The 25,356-nt window shown below is 34.3% G+C and overlaps 1 protein-coding gene across 4 annotated transcripts in view; it reads right to left on the reverse strand.

The window, feature by feature from the left end:
* USP9X (ubiquitin specific peptidase 9 X-linked) overlaps positions 1–21,245 on the reverse strand; it is an 83,342-nt gene extending 62,097 nt beyond the window's left edge. For 2 of the 4 annotated variants that reach the window (XM_068962842.1, XM_068962840.1), the window contains exons 1-13: positions 21,150–21,245; positions 17,000–17,145; positions 15,273–15,352; positions 13,469–13,581; positions 12,073–12,291; positions 9,722–9,837; positions 9,270–9,521; positions 9,059–9,197; positions 7,215–7,367; positions 6,034–6,138; positions 3,460–3,666; positions 1,998–2,134; positions 715–848 (exon numbers count right to left, since the gene is read on the reverse strand). In XM_068962842.1, coding sequence (XP_068818943.1) covers positions 715–848; positions 1,998–2,134; positions 3,460–3,666; positions 6,034–6,138; positions 7,215–7,367; positions 9,059–9,197; positions 9,270–9,521; positions 9,722–9,837; positions 12,073–12,291; positions 13,469–13,581; positions 15,273–15,352; positions 17,000–17,145; positions 21,150–21,245 — 1,897 coding nt within the window. Of the gene's footprint in view, positions 1–714; positions 864–1,997; positions 2,135–3,459; positions 3,667–6,033; positions 6,139–7,214; positions 7,368–9,058; positions 9,198–9,269; positions 9,522–9,721; positions 9,838–12,072; positions 12,292–13,468; positions 13,582–15,272; positions 15,353–16,999; positions 17,146–21,149 lie in introns of all 4 variants that reach the window. The other 2 variants (XM_068962841.1, XM_068962839.1) reach the window with 1 other exon arrangement.
* Between the last annotated feature and the right edge of the window lie 4,111 nt (positions 21,246–25,356).

The raw sequence follows: 25,356 nt of genomic DNA on the forward strand, positions 1-25,356 counted from the left end.
AGTTTGGGGGTTTATTTTGGAGCCTATGAATTTGGTGTAAGACAGAGGAATATGTACCAACAACCCATCTGTCCTCTAGCACACACATTCAGACACAACTGTCAGAGGGCAAAAACACACTGAAACAGAGCTCCATATATGGCAGGCGCTTAAAAACTGACTGTTGACGCCAAAACAAATTTACACTTTGAAATCCAGAGTAAATATGTGGACTCTAGTAGTCTCGATCTCATAAACTTTCAATTCATAAAGTCTGAAGAACTTATGAGACACAGACTTAGGATTACAAAAGAACTATGGTATTTGGAAGAACAGACTTCGACAAAAGTTTTCTTAAAAAGATAAAAGGTGGTGGTAGGAAGGAAACAAAGGATGGAAGCGAGTCAGGTACATACCTAGAAAGGTAACAACCAATTGTAGTAGAGGCAGGCAGAGCTCCCAGGCAGGGAAGAAAAAGAAATCAATTTAAGAAGGAGAGTAAGAAAGGCAAGTGCTTAGTAAAGAGCCTTGAACTGCTGGCCTGGAGTTTAGGGTGTGTAAGATTCAGAAGTAAAAGAAGATCACAAGCTCATAAAAGAACACAAATTATAAAACCAACTACCTTGCATCTTTAAAAATATATCTGTTGTCACTTCTATGGTAACTGAGTAAAAAAAAGCTGGGAAGGGAAACTGCTGTGATTTCCCATAGCTCATGTTAGCTTACAATACATACCTCTAGCATACAGCCTCATGCTTTCCATGTAAGTTGCAAGGTTTTCTGCTACCAAAGTAACTAGGGCATGATTGTGCTGAAGTTGATTGATTAAGTCATGGCGATAGAATACATGGGGACTTCGCTGAGTTTGACTGAAACGAGAAGAACTTAACAATATAATTAGGCAATTAAATGCTGCTGTAATCAAAAGAGCTTATACAATCTAAATTCTTAGCTCCTAATTTAAACTTAAAATGGTTTCCTTCGTAACAGAATTAACTTGGCTATTTAATGATAATATTAAGCAATTTAAAAGAAAATAATCAATGCCTCAAAAATAAGACATTAATTCCATTATTCTTACTTTATACAAAAACTATGCATTAATATTTTCCAATTCACACCATGGGAAAAGTCAATGACTGATGTCTTCTTCTATACTGTATACAGGAGTACCAAGGTGCTTCTAAGTTTACATGATTATTATCAGAGTTATAAAACAGAAACATTTCTTGTAACATTAGCACTACAAAGATTCATGTTGTAATTGTAGTGGAGGATTTAATCAAAAAAGGGCTTTCATTAAAATTTTATTAGCCAAAGTACAGAATTCTCTCTTATTTCTAACAAGTATGCCAATGTACTTTCAGTGGCATGTTTTCTATCTATTAATGTCATCCCTCATTTCATTTTATCCCTCCTGCTTTGTTTCCCTTTTCACGAGTATCTACGCTAATCCATTAATTTTTCTTTCTTACAGATGTTATCTTTCCATGATCAGTTTACTCTGAAATAGTTAATGTTTTATTGACTTTGAAATGTCATACTACGTAAGTCTTCACAGTTAAATAAATCTACTGGTTTTTTAAATAGTTAATTTCAAATATTAGATTGCATGTATGTTTAAATGATGAAAGATGACAAGGCGTAGTTTGAAAATACTTTTTTTCTGATTTATTTTAGCTAAATTTCTGTTAAACAGCCAACTTTAAATATCTTACATGCCAAACTAGTTACTGAAATTATTTGTTCTTGGACTTTCTGGTTATATGAGCTGGAACAGATAACACGAAGGCGGTATTATCACCTCTATTCTGATACTTATCACTAAATTCTGTCTTCTTCATCAGTAAAATCAAAGAGGTGGATGTGATAAAGGAATCCTCTTTTGTTTGAATTTAGTGTGTAAGCTTCCTGTCACCCTACTCTAGTTTTCTTTTTAAAACCTGCTTTCACCAAACAATGTTTCTTTTCAGTAAAATATGTAATTAAAAATATTGAAATTTTCTGTTAAGTCTTACCTCAAATTCTGAGGTGCTTCACCAAACAAACTACAAATTTCTCTAATTTGTTTCAGTGCAGGAATCACCCATTTGTCATTTGTACGAAGCTCTTCTATAAAGCGATCTATCCACTGTATCTTCTGTGTGTCACGGTCCTTAAGAAACAATTTCAGTGTTTTATATAGGTCAATATATAAGAATTCTACCTTCAAATCAGTTTGAGAATTACCAAATAGAGCTCTTCTTGTAATACCAACATCGTTGCAGTAAAGAATAAAAAAAAAGCTGCTTTAAATATGCTTTTATTCTACATATACTACCAAAACTCCTAAATACTATTATAAAAACTCAACATGACATGGATTCAGATATATCTAATGAAAGGTATTAAGCACACTGACAGAAAGTTTGATTTTAAAAGTTGCCAGAAGGTAGGCATTTAAGCTTTATCCAATGTTTTAAGAGATTCTACCATATAATAAAAATCCAGCAAGAACATGTAACTCCGATTGCTACTCTGTATGGATTTGTTTTTAGCATAAGAACACAGAAAATTTGTATTTTACCAAGGAAACAATGGTACAGCAACTGAATGAAAAAAATTCACCAAAAATAAAAATAAGGACATCTCCACATACACACAAGGAGAGAGAGATAGAAACAGTGATAAGCAATTAAAAATTAATGTTATAAAATCAAAACTACTTCAAATATTTTTACTTCTCCTACTTTATTTACTTTACTACTTCCCTGAGTCCATAGTAATTTGTGTATCTAAAAATTTAAGTTCAGATTACTTTTATTTTGTGTTTGTGTGTTTAATGAAATAATTTAAACTCGAGGTTCTTATTATTTGATATACCAAATACTTAATGAACTATCACAAGTATAGTAAAAAAAAAACACCTACACCTGCTTGAACTTATTGGTGTTTATCTAAATTTCAGTTCATCAGTACAGCAAATAGTTTTAACAAGCAGGAAAATTAGTTTTTCAGCAATATTCATTTTACCATGAATTAAAAGATACACATGCTACAAGTTAGAATGCAGGGAAGTTGTATGACTTGCTTATAGGGAAGGCACTAAATGTTTTAGTGTTTAGGAAATTCTATTAATTTTTCTTAACTTTCCTAAGAAGCAAAGAAAACCTAACTTCTCTTACCTCTGAAGTCTGTAATTAGCTTTAGTATCTTATGATCTACTTGAAACTGGTATTTAGCACCACACATCTGACATTATCATGACTTTGTAACTTATTTATACTGTCTTTCTACCAAGAAGACTAAAATATTTTCAGATGATGCAGAAAATTTAAGACATAAGAGACAGGAGGGCAGACTCACATGAACCAAGTGTGTCAATTCTTAGATCACTTCAGAAATAATGTCAGAAAAACCTAGAACTATTCTATATCTAAAAGCCATCCTCATCGTGAAAGAGAAAGGTCACAAAAAGTGAGCAAGACAGCACACACTTACCTGGGAACAACTATAATCCAGTATTTTTATGTGGGCGCTGAGAGCCAGGTCCATGATGTCTACAGGCACATCATCACTATGGGCCAGATTCCAGAGGAGGTTCAATACTTTGTGTGCCATCACACCGTCTTTGTCATCTTCTGCAAGACGACGTATCAGCTCAAGTAGCTTTTCTCGCTGCTTTTTACTTGCATTTGTCCAACTGGCCTAGAAAATAAATTTTAAACGATATGGCAACACCACCTATTTATTCATCACTGCTTAAAAGTGTCATCAGATAAACAATATTCATCAGAAAAAAACACAGCTTAGCACAGAATTATTCAACTGGTATTTGAGCAATAAGATATGACAGATTTAAACTCCAAGAAAAATAAAAACTCTCCATGTACAGTTAAATACCATAGATCAGGGTTTCTCAGTCTTGGTATTACCAACATTTTGGACTAGCAAAACTGTTGTGGGGGGCTGTCCTGTGCACTATAGGAAGTTTAATAGCACCCCTGGCCTCCACCCCATTAGAAGCCAGTAGCAACTCCTGCTTTTATCTGTGACAACCAAAAATATCTCCACGTATTGCCAAGCATCTCTGCGAAGCAGAAGAGCCTCTGGCTGAAAACTAATGCCTTAGATTCAGTCTGTCATTTGTACCTTTAAAATTATATTAAAAGATATTAAAGACAACTTGATATACAAAAATATTCATAATAGATGAAAAAGCAATGTGCATTGCACACATAAAAAAGTCTATAACAAAGTCTGTTATTATCTAAGAAGTTTCTAACTTACAGACATGATACAACGCTATTTCAATTTAGTAGAAGACTGGCCACTCATTTAAAAAAAACCCTCCCTAAAATACTACTTCTTAAACAACCAGTTTATATAATGGTGTGTGTGTGTGTGTGTGTGTGTGTGTGTGTGTGTGTGTGTGTGTGTGTGTGTGTGTGTGTGTGTGTGTGTGTGTGTGTGTCCTAGTGACATGTAGTGGGTAGAAACCACAGACATTGCTAAACAACATGGGGAAAGGTATATGTATAAAGTTGGTAATTGGTTGTTTATTGGAAAATAAACTGAAAGCAACCAAATGGCAAATAGCAGGATGATTAAGTAATTACAGAGGATTCTTTCAATGGAATTATTACACAGACATTAACAATGTGATAAATATAGGATATCTTGAAGTCAACTGGAATGCATACTTCCAATTCCTCCAAATCCCTTAAAATTATGAAAGGAATATGAGGAAGCTGCTAAGAATATGGCTGAAATATTAGATTATATTACAATTAAGAATATTTTAAAGATACCACCAAGCATAATGTGCTTCCTAAAGGAAGAACACATCACCACCTATGATATATACAGACTCCCAGGTCCTAGCAACTCAGAGTTAATTGGTTTTGGATGGAAGCTAGTAATTGGTATCATTTTTTCTTCAATTGTGAAATACACATCAAGAAAGGTACAAACATACACAGTATAGTACACAATATAAACACCTATGTAACTATTACCCAGGATGAAAATAACAAATGGTAAGCAGCACTCGAGAAGCTAGCTGGGTCTATTTCTGAAGTTAATGTTCTATCAAGGTTTATGAATTCTTGTGTGTCTTCATTCCTTTCTTCAACCTTCTGTTTATTAGACTCATCCTTGTGGTTGAGTTGGTCATTCTCATTGTTATGTTTCATTACATGAACATTCCACCATTTACCCAACTTACATAGCAATTTTTTGCTATTACAAATAATTCTGCTGCAAATGCTGAATGTGTATACTGGTGCACATATGCATCAGATCTTCTAGAGTATATATTCAGAACTCAAACTGACTGTCATGAAAATCTTAACACTCTTCCAGAAACACCAAACTATTTTCCTAAGTGGTTGCAGGAACTTCTGTTTCCATCAGCAGTCAGTATAACCTATTTTTAACAAGATACCTTCATGATCTTACACCAGTTATCAACAGAATACCCCTTTGTGAACACTGCCATAGCGTCTTGTCTTCTTAATCCACAAATTCACTCATCACTTGGCTTTTAAAAACCCAATACTAGTAACTGGAGAGACCACTATACAATATGGCCTTAAAAAGTGCATGACGGCACTAACGCAGATATGACCATAGGCGTTCTTGGGATACAGCTTATGAATCACAATTCCACAAAGTCCATGAATTACATTTCCAGCTTGCCTGTGCATATCACCCTAGACTACCAGGACTACCCACAGCAGGTAGTCCTTGCTGTTGACGATGTTTCATTGTAACCAATTATCTTTCCCTTCAGTCCTACAGAACCTATAATAAAAACACAAATGGCTAGGAGGAAAGGAATCCAAATTGATCACCTGAGTTTAAAAACCAAGGAAAAAAAAAAAGGTTCTTTATTTATAAGGGCTATTATTATAAAAAGTGCTCACTGAAAGAGAAAACAATGGTCAATTCTGCTACATCAGAAATCATTTAATGATTCCTATTTAAGTATTTACTAGGTAAGAATCATTCATAGATCTGATGAATTAATCTATTAAAAATGAAACTGTACTGCTTAACTACATTAACTATTACCTTAAAGCAATCAAAAAGATGATCAAGTTGCTCAGGGGAAAAATCCCATGCCAACTTCGCCAGTAGATCATGTACATTCTTCACAATGGCTTCATGCTTCCCTGCCTATGTAAAAACAAAATCAGAGCACACTAAAATCTAAACAGCAATAAGTAGCATATACTGTCTGTGAACACTATTAATTAATAAAGTGTTCCCATCTCCATCTAACTCTGTAACCTAAGAAAATTCCTAACATTTTAAATGTTTTAGAACAGCCATCTAAAACCTGACAACTTGATTTCTTGATATACATGGTTAATGTAGACTTTGGGAACTCATGTTAACTTTTAATACAGTTTATTGAATTTAACATGCCAATTTTAACAATGCAAATAGGAAAATAGTAAGGCACACCAGCGGTATTGTTTCAAAACTGGAACCGAAGACAAAACTGAATGTTTTCTCAGCTCCTAAAGACTCAATAAGGGCTTCCCCGGTAGGCTCAGTGGTAAAGAATCAGCCTGTAATGCAGTAGACGTGAGTTCAATCCCTGCGTTGGGAAGATGCTCTGGAGAAGGAAATAGCAACCCACTCAAGTATTCTTGCCTGGGAAATCCCATGCAAAGAGGAGCCTGGTGGGCTACAAATCCATGGGGTTCCAAAAGAGTTGGACACAACTGAGTGACTAAACAACAAACTCAATAAACAAAGCTTTGTAGTCTAGAACTCATCAATACTTCTCAAGTGCTCCATGAACAGAAAACTTGTCATTAAGATAATCAAAGGAATCACACGTTTCTACTTCTGAAACCAAAGATTACTTACCCTTCTAAAAACTATTAATCCTTTGGATTATTACAGGTTTTTATAAATAATCTAGTGATTTAACTCTGACACTAGAGTTCTTTAAGTATATGAAGAAATCAATTATAGATGTCTTATACTCTTTCAATAGACATTTCTCATTATTTTACTGTTTGTCTCTTTTTTAAAACCTACAAATTGCTGACCTTTACCAAATATATACAGTGGATGATAGACTATTTTTATTTTAAAAATATGGCTATTTCAAAAAGATTCTTGACAGGACTTTCAAACAATGTAAGTCTTCATTCCATTTCACTACAACTACTTCATTTCTTTAATTTTTGGTATGTTTCTTTTTACAAATCAAATAACCACCATCCTAAAGTCCTTACCTGTGCTGCCCAGATATTATCAAGATCTTGTAAGGTCAGGGCTTTCTCTTTGATGACAAAACGAAGAATCTTCTCTAGCTTTTCCACATACTGTGGTTGATGAAGACTATCTCGCAAGACTATGGACAAAATATTGTTCTGCTGTATCCATTCCTAAAAAGAATTCAAAAACTTGTCTCAAAGCTTTCAAAAATATATACATAAAGTATTGCTCACACTTGTAAGCATTAGTAGGAATTTAAAAACTCACAAAAATATAATGTACTAATGTAACACATTTATGTGTTTTGATACAAAATTATGAAAAATCACAATTTCATGGAACTTAATTTCGCACAAACAGAAATGCTTCCATGAATTAAAAATAGTGAAATCATTAAAAAATATTTTACTCTAGCATTTACTCAGAAAATTATTATTCAAATGTAGCAATCACCATGGTTTAAGTATGGTAGGTGTAAGACCCATTTTAGGATTTACATTTTTTATACCCGTTTTGATTTGGATAAAAGGTACTTTTTAATTTTGCTTTTATTACCCAATTACACTATTATTGTTTATCCATTAGCTTGTTTAATCTCAAACAATCCTAATGAAGGCTATTAACAGAATAGCCTATTCTGCCCTATTAACAGAAAAATAAACAGGCTCAGTAGTGTTGGAACCAGAAACTGAATCAAGGCTGTAGGCTTCCTAAGTCTGAACACTATGCTATATTGCTGGACAGGCATTTACTTAATATTTAAGCCAATAAAAGAAAACTAACTCATGATATAATACAAAGTAATAGCCCACACTGTATGATTTTATAGTACTCAACTTAATGAGAGTAAAAACTATATAGCCCCAAAACATGTTAGAGAAAGAAGTACACTTCTGAGCTAGTAAAGGTCCATTTTTACTTCGAATCTGTTATAGGCATATATTTTTGAAGAACACAATGAAAATGTGGCAATATCACTTTGCTACAGAAGTTCCTAAACACTTAATGCCATCTTCTGTATTCATCTAGGCTTTGTAGCAGCTCAAGGACCAGAATGAGATCTCAGACCACACTGAGAAGCTCTGTGCTAGACCCTCCAACAAGCTGATCAGACAAATAACATACCCCAAACCACCTGACCCCCTAATACAGGGTCAATATCAAGGCATCCTCCACATACCATACCTTTTATCACATTCTAATCATTATCTTCCCTATTAAACTGAGGCCTCCTTGAGGTCAAGGACAGTTCTTTTACAGATGTCTCCTCAGTACTGTCAGACAGTATATACTGAGATTATGCAACCAATATTTAAGTGGCATTCTTATTCATTTTTAAACTGTAAGTATGCAAGCCATCTATGGTAAATAAAATTTCCTAAACTTTTAATATCAAAATAATAAAAACGCAAGTGCTTAAGTGAACTCCTTACAATTATGATAAAACATTAACTCATGTGTTTCTTATTCCAGTAACTATATTTCCTATTTTAAAATCTTTAACTGGAACTCATCAAATGAATAGGTCACTTCATTCAATAGGTACCAGATACTACCCAATCACCTGTCTTTACCCAATTTCAACTCCCACCCAAGCTATTAATTTTCACAACACCTACATTCAGCAGTAAGTTTATAAAAGATGTGCTAAGCTACCCATTATCATCAAATAATTATATATCACCAAAAAGACCAAATAATAAACCACGTTACTTACAAAAAGTTCTCAGTTACAAATTGATCCAAACATCTCCCAATTGCAAAATTTTCTTTAAAATGCTACTATTACTAACTTTAAGTAGAGCTATGGTTTTTGCCTTAGACAGATTCTTATTCATGAAATTAGAATCAAAGGACTTACTGCCATTCGTTCAGCTGTGAGCCATTCTTCCTCCTCAGGGTTACCGTGCCGATGGGTGTAGTATGATACACTAGATATCACCTTATTAACCTCATTAAGTGCATTCATCTTTCCATTGAAAGAAGAAATTTGCAATAATCTATAAGAGAAATTAAGTGTTAAATACGATTCTAAAATTCACATAAATTATTTCAAGAGGTAAATATCTTACCTAAGTATCATTTTTAACCTAAATATTTCTAAGTTTTTTACAGTTTCTTCTTGTCCTGGAACTCTCGAAGCTAAATTTTTCAAAGATTTAATAATCATTGAAAGAGCATCATTTTTGGCTTCATTCTTTGCTTCTTTTTTCAGTTCTTCATCAGTTAAGTTTTCTAAAAACTGTGGAACCATTTCTATCACTGGAAGAAAGTACTTTTTCACCGTATGAAGAGTGAGAAACTCATAGCATTGTCCAAATGGTCTGAAACAAGAAAGACAGAAATTTCTTTCAATATACAATTTCTTACAATCAACTAGGACTGAACTCAGACTATTTGTTTTTTTTTAATCCAAGTTACCAGCTAAAGAAACCATATTTGAAAAAGGAAACTCAATTTTTACTAAGCAATTAAGTAGCAATGTCTAGAATGCACTGAAGTTTCATTTTAAAACATAACTTACTTAATAAGGGCTGCAATTATTTGAACATTTAATGCTGATCCATTAATAAAACGATCATGCAAAATCTGGAATCCATTTAAAGTGCCAAATTTGTTGAGAAGATCCACTAGCCAACCCTGTAATACAGTTAATAAAAAAGTTAACTTCCTACTTTTGGAGGGAAAATGCTATCTGAAGTAATTTCTTAAACACACTGGAAACAGGAAATGCAATAAAGGAAAATAATTATGTAAAACCATCTTTGAAAAAAAGACACAAAATATTGCATGTTGTTCACAGTAATCCTGTCTATGAGAGAAAAGCATAATTGGTATAGTACAATTAGATCATTAGGTCACAGCTGTTTGTTTGTATCAATATAACTGGTGAACTGGAATTAGAAGCCATGCTTCTATCTCAAAGATCCCATCATGAGAATACCTTATTATCTGAAGGTCTATTTTTAAAAATTTAAGAGGGTAAAAAGACTTAAAAAAAAAAAGATTATTTGGTAACCTAAGATACTGTTGGAAATTTATTTTTTGTTGTAGCTGTGAATAACCATAAATACCCTTGAAACACAATAATCTTAAAGCCCAAGACTGACCTATCCATTAAAAATGAATTCCTGGTATTCTGTTTGTTGCTCCTAATTAGAACATGCTGGTTGATGCTTTGTGCTGACTTGTGAATACCCCCAGTTCTCATGTTAGAGGTACCACAATGCAATATAGTATGAATTACCTTTCAACCTCTTCCCTAAGAGACAACAAGTACAATGCAGCTCGGATAAGCAACAGTTTGTGTAGTTAAAAGCATGCCTATAGGTAAAATTAAAAACAAGTCAATAGCTTATATAGATAAAAGAATCAGGTCTATTTAAAAACTCATGTACCTAGAGCAGCTTTCTATTCCTTGCCTTCTAAAAAGCTACATTTTGGAAGTCCCTAAGGGAAGAAAAACAAAGGGGGGTGGGGAGGAAGGGGCACTTTCTATATTAGGTCTTAAGCAAAAGTCATTTCTACAACTATTTAAAAACAAAAAACAATGTTCAGGACACGGGGAAAATGCCAAGTATTAGATAATGCTTTAAAGAAACACTATGGCAGTTTTGATATGATTTTTATGAGACTCTAAATCAATTAAATTCTCAAATAAATCAACTACCATATTTCTATATAAGTTCATGATAATATTTTCCTTTTTATTTGGCCTTAAAAGGCTAAATCAAAACAATGAAATATCTGAGCGTTTAATTCACCAGTTCCCTTCTGGCATTCAGCAGTTCAAAGAAAGTACATACTTATTATGTAATGCATTTTTATTTCTCCAGTAACTGGAATGGGACTATTAGGCTGATATACTCAATAGTTATTAAATATATAGAGCATATTATATATATGTGCACAAATTAAAAATCAGTCTAAAGTTAATCTCATATGTTTTTAGTTGCAATGTGCATTTAAGCAATGAGAATACTCAAAAACTAGTAATACTCAAGAAAAGCTAGGCTTCAAAGAAAGATACATAAAAAAATCTCCAACTCGAAGTCATCCTAAATCAAGTTATCCCCTCTGAGACTCTTGCAGATTATTGTTGACTATAGAGCAAAAAATTAAAAAAAAAATACAGGTATATTTTGGAGATTGTCAGTATTTAAATACTGATTTACTAAAAAACAAGCCTGAAGCGGCAATATGAATCTTGGGAAAAATCAGAAAATCTTAGCTCAATATAATCAATATACTTTGATGACTTCCACTTTTAACAGAATAAACCAAACATTTTAAGTTCAAATTTTCCTGTTTAAAAAAAATAATAAGGTCAAATTTTAAAATGTCTTCTTAAATTCTAAAATTTAAAAACTGTATATGGTTAACTCTTTAATATTTATTAGAGTAAGTATAGTTAGGCATTTATTTTTTAATGGACATACTATTTATGCTGGTATAGAAAATTTACACTGGAGGACTTTTACATTTTGTATACTAAATATATTTAATTGATATTTGTCAGCTTTGCTATTTTGCTTTCATTTGTATTTTCTATTGTTTTATGACACATTAGACAGGCCTCAGTCAAAGAAATACTCTACTCCACCCTTACTGAAAAGGAAAAACATGTTCTGTTTCACACTAACCCAAATTATGACTATTTCCCAAGAGACTGGGCAAAAGACAATCGGACTAACTACACAGAGAAAGCCAAAAATATTTTTAAATTAAAAAAATAATAACAACAATGCAAAATCCCTTTAAGAACTATATGAAATAACTCTACCCCATGCTACCAAGAGGTTAAGATCATTTAAAGTTTTGTAGCAGAGCAGAACAACTATAACATTTAACTTTGAAAACAACAAATCAACACACTTTTGGTGATCGAGGGTCTGGAGAACGAGCGAAGAGTTCGTCTTCAGGCAACTGAACATTTGAGGAAACGGATTCACATGGACGTGTACCATTGTAGATATGGAATTTGCAATGAGGATTTAAGGCCATGGAGAGAAGTTCTAGAAGTGGAAACCAATCTTGGGACAACTTGGCCACACATAGCTCCACCAGGCGATGAGTATTATTGATAATACACCTCTATTATATAAAAGGAGAAGGTAATTAATGAGATAAAGACATTCCAAACAAAAATATGTTCCAATCTTGATTATATTTTAATAATTATCCTTCAGTTGTTTGATACTGATCATTTGAGTTATGTTTAACTTTACTAATATTGGGATCAAACTTATGTATCAAAAAAGAAATTAGGAAGGTGAGAGAGAGGTTTAAGAGGGAGGGGACATGTGTACCTATGGCAGAAACCAACACAATATTGTAAAGCAATTATCCTTCAATTAAAAATAAAATTTAAAAAAGCAATTAGCATTTACTTTATAAATTATATAGTATCTACTTTCAAAAACCATTTGCAATGGCTTACAAAATGAAGTAGGCACTGCTCTGTGTCCCCAGACAAGATGCAAATGACCACTGCTTTCTCCTTGCAATTTTTAAACTAGAGGCAACAACTCTAAAATCTAAGCAATGTACTAAATATCCAAGATGGAGTAGGTTTGCTATCTAAGCCTCAATGCAAAAGTCTGGTACTACTCCCAAAGCTTCCATTTCATACTCAAAAACTCACAATTTGTGACCATATTTTCCTATAATAAACAAGGAACAGAGACTTGTAGTAATTATGGTACTTCAATCTAAAAATGTACTTTTTTTTTTCACTTTTTAAGATCTCTGGAATTTGATTGTGTCATATAATCATATAATATCATATAAACCTGAGACCACTACTGAATATTGGCTTGTGGTTTAAAATTTCAAGAGATTTTCTCCCCCTCCACCAGGTGCCAAAGTTGAAATGTACAGGTTTCTTTGGTGTCTCTTTCTGTATGTAAAGTTTATTTCTCTGCATTGATCCTTTGTGTGCCAGATAATAGGTTCCCCATCTTGGGCGTTTTCCTTCCTTAGTGGTACATAAAATGAGTGACTGGTGCATTTCACAGCCGTGTCATATTTTCAATGAAATATGGTGGCATCTCAAAAATGACAAGGCACTCGAGAAATAAGGGAACAGATAAACCATTGCTTTCTAACTTGAAAACTCACTCATTCTAAATGATCATGCTTCTTTCAACAGAAATCATAAAATTTCTCATTTTAAAAAATCCTTTAATTCAAGTAATGATCAAATATGTAACCAAATATATATATACAAATCATGACTATATAAATCAAAATTTTAAAATAAAAGACTCACATGAATCTCAAACTTCCAGCCACTCACTGCCTCGTCTGTAAGGATTTTCGTGAAAGATATTGTTAGCCCATCTCGAAAAAATCGCTGACATGCTTCACTTTTAACATCAAGGCCTAAGAAAAGGAGAGAAAAATTAATGTAAACAAATTATTTCTGATTGTCTTACAATGTCCAATTACATGATAAAAAGTAGTAACTGTAAAACATTCAGTAACAGCTAACAATTACAGACTAGTTTCAGAAAAAAATTCATAGCATTATCTAAGAGGTCAAAAGAGAACAGACTGAAAAATAAAAACCACCATCAGTGAATTTCAAAAATACTCAACTGTATAAAAGTACATTAAGCCAAGTAATAATAAGATGAACTGAAAATATTTCTAATTATGACAGTGGCCCAACATTAAAAACAAAATGGTTATGAGAATAATGTGATAGGAGATTTAAATATTTACAGTATTTTATTGACAATAAACTTTAAAACAAACAAACAAAAAATGATGTTTCTCAACTATTTTTAAAATCTCATTTTGGTTGTAAATTATCCATTTGACAAATACTATTATATTATTCTAAAGAAGGGCTTCATCAATTAAAGATAAATTTTCATCTTCATTATTAGTCTCTTTTACTGGCTCAACATCTGTTTCTTTATGTCTTTAATTCCATCTGATCTCAGAAAGGCAATAGTGCTACATGTCCCCAAACACACAAAAAAATCTTTAATTCTCCAGGACAAAATGAAAAGCCATTCAATTTGTATATAAAGTATCTGATTTTGGTTGTACAAAAGACATGACATTTAAACCTAGTACTGTAAAATCTGAACCTTGTCTAAAATTAAAATAAACCATGAGTCCTAAAGAAATATAGGTGAGTGGGAGGGGTAGAGACTGCATGTCCTGTGAATGTCAATGATATTAAATGAAATAACCATTGTGTGTTTTTACCTATCACTGTACAGTCAGGACTTAAAACATGCCTAGGACAGAAGTCTTCAAAAAATTTGCTGAACTGATGAATAAATGTGTAAATGAACAAAAGAAATTTGAGTAGTAGAAAACAATGGTAATCTGATAATGCATTTTCACAACTCATTAGATTGGTTTTATAAGATTAATAAGGTGTAAAGACACATTCTTTAAATGAAGGAAGGTAATTAAGACAAAGGAAATTTTACCCTTGCTTGGAATTAGACAGACTTAAGCAAGGTACGAAAGACAATTTTTACAATAATTAATTTCAACTGATAATTAGAACACATCCATGGCTACTCAATTTCAGAAACTAAAATGTTACTGCTGTTTAATCTCCAAGCCTTAAAAATAAGTAGATATTACAACAGTAGCCCTTTGCAAAGAGAATTCAGTTGCACCTCAAGAACCAATCACTGAAAAAAATTAATTCCAAAATTAAGCTTTTACATCTAACAAGAATAAAAACATAGTTTTTTAAAAAATGGGTTATTACAAAAAAAACACAGTATTTAATCTTTCAAGTCTTTTTTTCTTTTAGAGGAAATTCAAACCTTTCTGTGTATTAAAAAATAATCAACACATAAGCTGGACAGTTTAAACATGAATATATACAAATTTCATGTATAACTTCAGAGAGCTCACAAACATCCTTGAAGGTTGTCCTAAGGATATGAACCCTTGCTCCAGGTATAAATCTTAAGCCATAGCAAGAAAACTTAGCTAAATGTTCTTGTCTAGGAATATACAGAAAAAGTATTCAGGCATGAAGTCAAACTATTTTCTAGTAGGATACATTATATGGAAAGCCTAATACCATTTAAACTTACCTTTTTTACTAAGGTCAATAGCAGCTTCTAAAAGCACTTCTAATTCCCCTTTTGGCAAAACTGGAACCACCCATCGAGGCCTAAGAGTTTTAATAATATAAAAAGGTGTTTATTGGTTGAACACTGAAAGAGGCACTGTAAATGAGTTACTAATTACAGTTACTTACCTCACCATGAAAATATTAGAATTAAAATGACACTAAAATATTAAAACCACAAAGTTGGCAAACTAGTCTGCTTTGTTTGACTAAGTGTCATCTGTTGTCTCTACCAAAAAATTTTTAAGGAACTGTCAAGAAAAAAATATAGCAATGAGAGAAGGGAGAATAAATTATTTTAATAACTTAAGATATAAAACTGCTATAATAATCAAATATCACTTAAATGGATATCTATTGTTAGAGTTCATATGAAAGTGTTCTTTTATTTACATAAAAAACAATCATTTTATGTTTCTCTTCCCCAGATTTGCTACCATGCAATTCTGTCCTTGAGTGAGCAACCACCAGACAAAAACTGAATAGCAAAATACAACTTTTTGCTATTGTATCTCTGCTCTAAGAGAATGGTCAGGGACATTACAACTTTATACAATTGTTTGTTTGCTTGACTAATTCATTATATACATTTAATGTGTTCTTTCAAGTATATCTCTAAAAATAATGAATTAAATATATATTAATAGGAAAATTATTTAAGATAAATGAAATGAGGAAAACATTTCAGTAATATAGTAAGAATTCCATTATTTGTAGAGAAAGCAGTACTTATGATAATAAACACAAAGATAACCTGGAAGAATGCACACCTTATTGCTAGTGGTAAGTTTTGGTTGGGAGGTATGTACATAACAAGGAAATTACAGTGAACCTTATTGACATAATATATCTCTATGTTTAACAATGTGTACTTACATTATATTAGTTATGTAATCAGAATGTTTTTAAAAAGTAAATTCAGTAAAGCAAGTAAGTCCCTATCAGTGTGTGTGTTTTCCTTTTCTTTTGAGGGGATGTTTCATACCTCCCTAGGACTCACTTGTTGAGTTTACAGCCTGGTGTGAGACCACAGACCTGTGGGGGTGGGGGGAGGGTCCCTGACACACTCTTCCCTTATCTGCTTTTTAAATATTTTCCTTCCCATACACACAAGCTTAAATTTTCACTCTGAGTCTTATTCCAGATAAAGCATGGGGATGGGTGGGTGGGTGGAGGTGAATGTTTATTATTAGGAGTATGAAAAAATGTATACTCTGAACTACTCCCATGAGATGAAGATCAGGAGAAACAAATGGGTGAGATGCTTAAATGCCTCCAACTAATCAGTTGACAAGGGGCAGGCTCTGAGGAAGTCAGTCTCCTTATGACCTGGCTTACCTCAGGGCCATGCAAAAAGTATTCAAGTCATCCAGTAACCCATTCACCAATAAGAAAAAAGGGAAATCACACATATGGTTCTACTTCAGTAATACACCAGCTAGAGTGATCATCATTAATCTTAACACTTTATTGACACTGTTACTTCCTTTCATTTTTAAATCTATTAAGAACCACAGGTTGCAAAGTACTTGGCAATGACTAAGATGTTACGGGTATTTAAAGAGGCAACATGGGTAACTGTGATATTCCTATCCACTCTTGCTCTTTTCTTAGTACTTATCACTATGGTGAAAATCTTGTTTTTCCTGTGTATGACATACATCAAAAAACAAGACAAAATCAACTCACCTATTGATCATGTCATCCAACTTTGCCAGGTCAGTATGTGGAAATGCAGGCTCCTCATCTTCAAGCTGTGATGGGGCATCACCTTGACCTTGTTCATCCGGAGGAGTTGCCGGGGAATTTTCATTGGAAGAATCAGGCGATGAGGTCTTAAAGATTAGATATTCCAGATTTAAGTTTATATAACAAACATACATCTAATAATTCAAACACCGAAACAGATTAGGGGGAAATAATTTAAATTTTTAAAGATATGATCATTGTAAGTTTATGATGTATCAGGCAGTCTCTGTGCTACTACACTTCAACATAATTTCATTTAATCCTCAACAGCCTAAGGAAGTATTCTTCCACTTAATAGATTGAAAAAACAAAACCTCAGAAAACACGTAATTAGCCCAAGGTCACACAGCTCCAGTTCTGCGGTCAGGATTTAAATCCAGGTCTAATTCTAAAGTCTGAGTTTTTATCTACAATGTGTACTGCTTCTCCACTTACATTTCCCATTTATGAGCCCTTCATGATACAAATTATTGCACACATTTTACAGATTAAAAGTCTCTGACTTATAACTTTTATTTTTCATTTTGAAGAGGAAAAATAACTTTTATTCCATAGTTCCCCTAGTCTCAAACTACTATCCAAACAATTATTAAAACTTCATTGTGGTTTCTAAACAAGTCACTTCATCTTCAACTAATAAGGCCAACTTTACTCTTCACTGTTGGTACTTCTTTTTTCACCCCTCCATACTTTAGCTGTGCACAGTATTTCTATAACTAAGTGAATGAACTTTTACAACCCTTATTAATTTTGAAAGCAGATGGTATTTTTCTCCTAATTGAAACTAATCTAAATTTTAAGCTGATTTTTGTGTGTGTTTGGAATTTTCTACCCACTGTAGGTTGATGGCCCTTTTAGAGAAGGCCCCATTCCTTATCATTTTATTTGCACTTACTGAACAGATGCATATATAAATGCTTGTACTGAAGACAGGTGCGTATACTATATTCCAGTTACAAACTTTATACATGAACTCATAGAGCCAATTTATAAGAAAACAGCAAATCTTTACTTAAGATGATGAACACTATGCAGGTGCTAAAGGGCTAGCTTCAAGGCAAAAAAACTACAGAACAGAATTCAAGTTTTAGAAGCCCAACAGAAATATTTGCATTTTAAGTATGTAACTTAGGAAGTCTGCTTCATTAATTTTTAAAAAGCCTCCCCCATTTCCTCTGGTATATATGTATTATAGATATGCTCACAGAAATTGTAAAGATAAAAATAACAATTAAGATACCCACAATAATACACCAAAGATAAGCACCAGAGACATTTTCAATTATTTCCTGAAATTTTTGTTCTGTGACCCCCCACAAATCCTGTCCATATATACATATAAATTTTCACTAAAATTAGGATTATACTTGCTTAAGTTTGTGTCTTTTTCCATTTAAGTATTTTCCCACATCACTAACAATCTTTTTTAAAGAGCTGATTAATGGCCATATGGCCATAGCATTCAATCAATTAAACAAAATTAAGGGACATTTAGCATTCTGCAAATTTTAGTGCTAACATAAAATTATACTTTTATAGATAAATCTTTTACATAAAAATTTTCCTTATATATAATTAGTATAACAATGGTAAAAATTATTTCTTTTAGGGCTGCTGACCTATATACTACCAAATTCCATTCCAGAAAGTCTGCACCCTCCCATAAACATCTCCCAAGAGTGTTCATCTCATAGGGCCTTTGCCAAGGCTGCTTCATTTATCACTGAGCTTTAGTAGAGCTTAAAATTCTCTCCTGTGGGAACCCTCCTAAAAATTACTATATATCAAGTGAAAAATCTGATTGATTTTAGAAATTCCCTTTATGTCATATGAAAAAAATATATTCAAGGTAAGCCATAAGGTGGGAAGTGATTAGTGTTATGTTTGCTTCTTCCAGGTCCATTAAGTGCCAAACCTTTTGAAATAACTAGAATCCTAACATTAAAAAGTAGAGAATAAGAAAGCGAAAAAGGGATACTACAGATGGTTATGAATATAATCTGTGGGAATTCCCCGGCGATTCAGTGGTCAGGACTCCATGCTCTCACTGCCAAGGGCCCAGGTTCAGTCCCTGGTCTGGGAACTAAGATCCCACAAGCCGTGAGGCCAAAAAAAAGAAAGAATGCAATCTGTTTGTTCCTTTTTAAATTATCATCTCCAAAAATGTAAAGAGCTATTTAAAGGAAGAGGCCATAATGCAGATGCATATTAAGCTGAAGATCACAAACCCAAGAGCTCTTAGTATACCTTAAGATAAGAGTAAGATTAGAGATTTAATTTCTACTTAAAGCCATGCAAACCACAAACACTGGCGAATGATTTAGGAGTCTGTGTCCAGTGCAGGTATGAAACAGAAAAGAGAGGGCAAAAGACACTGGATTTCCAACTACAAGCTCCTGGTTTAAAAATATAAATCTCTGGCATCTACCACAAACTGACTACGTTTAAAGAAACATGAGTACTGGCTAACAAATTTATGGCATAGGAAAGACTTAACTCTGTCCAAGACCTGTGACCATATACTTAAGTATTACATGTCCTAAAAGTGGGAACTGGAGAGGAAAAGGAATAAAGTTGACATTTATTAAAACCTGACTTGCTCATGTCTCTAAAATGAGAGGGAGAGGATGAAAGTGGGGGAAGGAGGGAGGGAAAGAGGAGGATGCACATGGGCGAGCGCACACACGTGCAACTCTTTCCTTTCATACTTGTAAGTAGAGAGAATAACCTATAATAGCTAGACAATAAAAACGTATCCTCAAATGACAGATGTAAGTCCTCTACAAAAACTTTTGCCTAAAACTTACCCATACAGAATTCTATATAAACATGCACCAACTGTAAGCAAGTTTGTGATTCACATGCAGGCCCCGCCGTGACAAATTCACCTCTAAGTGCTGTCTGAGCTGCATTACAAGTTTTAATGTTTGTCTTATTCAATTTACTATTTCCTGGTATAAAAGTATGTACAATAGAAAGCTGAAAACTAATTCTTTAAACTCCCATTTCAAGAAATGAGAAAAAAGAACGGCAATTCAAATTCAAAAGAAGTAAAAGGGAACACGAAATAAGGGTTAAAAGCATACAAGTAGGAAGGGGGGAGAGAGTTAAAGCCAAAAATTGGTTTGAGGGAAGGTTTGATGAAATTGATAAATCCTTTCTTTAGGAAAGGGTAATCAGGAGAGAGAACACAAATTAGCAGTATCAGGGATGAAAAAGGAGATGTTACCACAGATCCTAAGACATTAAAAAGATAAAAAAGGATATTATAAACAGTCTTGCTTCGATACATTTGACAATCTAGATGCAGTGGACAAATTCCTTGAGAAAACACATTACCAAAAGTCACACACACACACACACAAATCAGAAAATCCCCCTATTAAAAAAAAAAAGTTGGATCTGCAGTTATATCCTTTCCACAAATACAGCCCCAGGCAGATTGTTTTGATTTTATTGGTGAAATTATTAATGCAGAAATAACTGAAATCTTACACAAATTCATCCAGAGAACAGAAAAAGAATATTAACCCTTTCAGTTTTGAGGTCAGCATAAAAATCTTGATACCCAAATCTATTTTAAGCTCTTAGAAAATATTATTTCATTTGATGCTCTTAATGATCCCATGAAGTACAGTATTGTTATCTTTTTACAGCAGCAAAACTAAGGTTTAAAAGGTCATATAATTTACCCAGAGTCATAAAGCTAGCATCGCATGGTGCAAAGCTAAAATGTGAGCACAAGCAACATGACTCGAGTTCATACTCTCACCACAGGCTACATCAAATGATTTAATGCTTTGCTCTGGAACTGACAAAGGGCTTAACTTTAATGATTACTAATAGAATAAGACACCAGAGGGAAAAAAGGGGCTACATACCCAAGCATCACCACCTATACAGCATTTGAGATTCTTGTTACTAAGACACATGTTTATTTTTCTTAATAACAGCTTTATGGTTCACAAATTATTCAGAACATACTCCTAATTATTCAGAACATGGGATATTTAGTTATTTAGAACATGGGATATCTGTACCTGTAACAGATACACCAACGTAACTTTAACTAGTATCTTAAACTTCCTACCTGATTCTGTTGGAGGGCGGGCTGAGACTGTCCATCAGGAGCCTGGCCCTGGCTGTCATTCCCTCCTACTGGAGAGCCACGAGTCGTGGCTGTCATACTCGACACAGGGCAGATCTTTGCAATTTTGTCTGCTTATGTAGTTGTCTTGAAAAAAGAAATTATAGTCCACTTATAGAAGATGAAGTACCAGCATTTGTCAGTCTTAAAAAGCTCCAATTCAAGAATAAACCATCTTTCAGAGACCATTGCATAACCTACAAGTAAAAGAAAAAAAAAAAGCACATTTGTTTTAGACATAAAAAAACATTAAGGAATTGTTCAAATTTAATATTACCAGTGAGTCTAGTCAGGAGAAGGTGGCTATGTAAAAGAGAGGACAAAGTGAAAAGTTAGTTTCATTACTACTATATTTAAATAAATTGATAATAGTACATCAGTAAGTTACATCAAGAAAACATACAAGTACAGCCTCATAATACTTCAGTTTCCTCCTATCAAGGTTATTTATTTGGCTGTTATTTCGATTCAATTATGGAGTGGCAAAAACTGTCTTCAATTTGCTAATGCCTTGAATATACACAATTTCACAAACGTATTTAAGATATAAACCAAGTAATAAAATCTGATTATTAAAAATATTTCAGGAAGAACTGTACAACTAACATGTATCACTGGTACATGGATATTAAAATGGTTTCTAAACAAATGTACAAGTGGTTTTAACAGAAACTTCCACACTTCGGGGGACGTTTTCTTTGGTGAGGGTTCAAACTGTATCCTACTCCTCCAATACAACCTGTTTTGTCAAATGACCTTGACTTTTCCCTTTTGGGGAGGTTTTGGCCCCAGGCACCCCTAGAGCCATGGCAGGGCTCCAGACCCAAACTCTTTAACAATGGAATTCTTCTTTGCTACCTGAGCACAAAGGTGTATAGAGGAAGACCACCAAACCCTCAATTCTGTATTCCTGGCTGCAGAGTAAAATCATCCAAGGTGCTTTTAAAAACACTGATGTCCAAAGCCCTCTTCAGAATGAATAAATTACAGTATTTTGGAGTTAAGCCTAGGCATCAGTACTTTTAAAAATATCTCCCCCATAACTGATTCTAATATGCCACAAGAATGAGAACCTCAACTGATTGATTTACAGGTATTTAGTTTTAAGGAAACCACATTTCCATTTACTCCATGTTTGCCTCAAACTTAAAGTTTAAGACTGATAGTATCGAGGACTGCTGCTGCTGCTAAGTTACTTCAGTCGTGTCCGACTCTGTGCGATCCCATAGACGGCAGCCCACCAGGCTCCTCTGTCCCTGGGATTCTCCAGGCAAGAACACTGGAGTGGGTTGCCATTTCCTTCTCCAACGCCTTAAAGTGAAAAGTAAAAGTGAAGTCGTTCAGTCGTGTCTGACTCTTCGCGACCCCATGGACTGGTGAGGCTAAAAACGGGAAAACCTTTAATATGTAAAGTGGAAAAACAAAAGGTAACATGGTTGAATAGCCTCTCTCTCACTTTTGCTTTCCATTTTTATACAACCTACATTACAAAAAAGTTTTATGTGAAGTAGACAATTAAAAAAAACCCACCTATCATTTTCTTCAGCCATTTTGGGTTGGCTGGCAAATTGTTTAACTATTCTTTTTCTTAACACTCAAAACATCAGCTACCCGATTCAACTTCAATCTTCTCTACTTCAACCCTGCTCCAATCTCTTCCTCTTGATCCCATTACTCATGATCCCCAATGAATGATATCTCAATTGTCACCCCCCTCAATCTTTTCCTGGATGTCTCAGCCTATAAATGTGCTTCAATCTTCATTACCAAAATGAAAATTCACCAACTTCCGTCCTTCCCTTCCCCCCCCAATCTTAAAAAGAAGGCCTCTGCTTCCCCCTTCCTTTCTTCCATTCTCTCTCTCTCATCATCTAGTTGTATCTAAGCTATCAAGACTGTTTTAAGCCAGTGGGTCTTAGACCTCAGTTGAGGTCTATGGACAGGTTTGAGGATTAACTCCCCCCAAAATTACATGCAAATCTTTATAAATATGTACTTTGAAGGGGGAAGAAGGGCTGGTTCACTGATCAATGCTCTACTAATTGACAGCTGATAGTCAAATGACTGTCTGTTGCTGTTCACCCTGTCTGTTCTCTTCTCAGAATCAGCCACAACTGGCTGCCACTACTCCCACGTCCGTTCCTGAACCTGAGGTTCCTTGGCTTTTACAATCCTGAACTTCGATTTCCTTTCCACTTCTTTTCAAAGTGGAGGGGAGAGAATAGTAAGTAGCTAGTAGTCACATCAGTGACAAGTACACTTTTTGACGCTGAAACAACAGTGAAAACATCCACTAAACAGCTGACTCTAGGTCAGGAACTGAAGGAAAACTTGGGGGATGGGGTCTTGCAGAGAACGCTAATGTTCACAAAAGAGTGGGAGATGGATTCATTAGTACCATATGGGTTGTGGTTCAGGTTGCTAAGCCATGTCCAACTCTGTGATCCCATGAACTGAAGCAAACCAGGCTTCTCTGTCCTTCACTATCTCCCTGAGTTTGCTCAAACTCATGTCCATTGAGTCAGTGATGCCATCCAACCATCTCATTATGTTGCCCCATTCTCCTCTTGCCCTCAATTTTCCCCAGCATCAGGGTCTTTTCCAATGAGTTGGCTCTTTGCAAAAGATAGCTGATGTACTGGAGCTTCAGCTTCAGTCCTTCCAATGAATATTCAGGGTTATTTACTTTAGGATTGACTGGTTTGATCTCCTTGTAGTTCAAGGGACTCTCTAGTCTTCTCCAGCACCATATTTCGAAAGTGTCAATTCTTTGGCACTCAGCCTTCTTTATGGTCCAACTCTCATATCCATACATGACTACTGGAAAAACCATAGCTTTGACTATATGTACTTTTGCCAGCAAACTGATGCCTCTGCTTTTTAATATACTGTCTAGATTTGTCATTGCTATTCTTCCAAGGAGCAAGTGTCTTTTAATTTTGTGGCTACAGTCACCATCCACATTGATTTTGGAACCCAAGAAAATGAAATCTGACACTGTTTCCCCATTTTCCCCTTCTAGCATCATATGGTATCCCCTTGCCCCCAAATAAACACCTCCTTCTGAAAGTGAGTAGTCACAATCTTGGGGAGTGGGAAGAAATCTATTTTTTATTCCCAAATGTAGGGCAAGTTGGTAAGGGGGAAATAAATCCTGAGGCACAACAAAATTAAAATGGTGTTTTTAAGGTACATCCTTACAGTTTACATAGAATGTGGTATTTTCCTGTAAACTAGAAAACCATGGCTCTAAGAAGTGACTTGAACAAAACAGGTAAGTTAATAACTCTAAAGTGAATTTTATTACTTTGTCCACTAAACCAATGCCATCACTCTTCAAAAGGTATTTCCAGGAAGCAAACCCAAGGGTGAATGGATAAACATTTGGTCTACACACACAATGGAATAGTATTTAGCATTAACAAGGAAGAAAATTCTGACTTGGATGTACCTAGAGGACGTAATGCTAAATGAAACAAATCAGCCACAAAGGGGCAAGCGGTCCATGACTCCACTTATATGAGGTAACTACACTCACTCAGAGAAGGAAAGTAGAAAGGTGGTTACCAGGGGTTGGAAAAGTGGGGTGATGGGCAATTATTGATCAAGAGGTACAGAGCTGCAGTTTGGGAGAATGAAAAGTTGTGGAGATGGTTGGTGGTGATGGCTACACAATGTTAATGCACTCAATGCCACTGAACTATATTCTTAATAATGGTTAAAATCGGTTATATATTTTTTCCACAGTAATATATTTTATATATATATATTAAATGGCTCTCTTGCTTTGAACTCCTTTAACATTAGGACATTAACTTAAAACATCTTAAAATTATATTCTCATGTTGTTTGTTTATGCTCAACATTGTTCCATCCATATGCATCTCAGTAACTCTCCATCTTGGAGAAGGCAATGGTACTCCACTCCAGTACTCTTGCCTGGAAAATCCCATGGATGGAGGAGCCTGGTAGGCTGTAGTCCTACCAGAGTTGGACACAACTCAGTGACTTCCCTTTCACTTTTCACTTTCATGCATTAGAGAAGGAAATGGCAACCCACTCCAGTGTTCTTGCCTGGAGAATTCCAGGGACGGGGGAGCCTGGTGGGCTGCCGTCTATGGGGTCGCACAGAGTTGGACATGACTGAAGC

The sequence above is a fragment of the Capricornis sumatraensis genome, chromosome X (genome assembly GCF_032405125.1).
Source record: "Capricornis sumatraensis isolate serow.1 chromosome X, serow.2, whole genome shotgun sequence".
NCBI classification, from domain to species: Eukaryota; Metazoa; Chordata; class Mammalia; order Artiodactyla; family Bovidae; genus Capricornis; species Capricornis sumatraensis.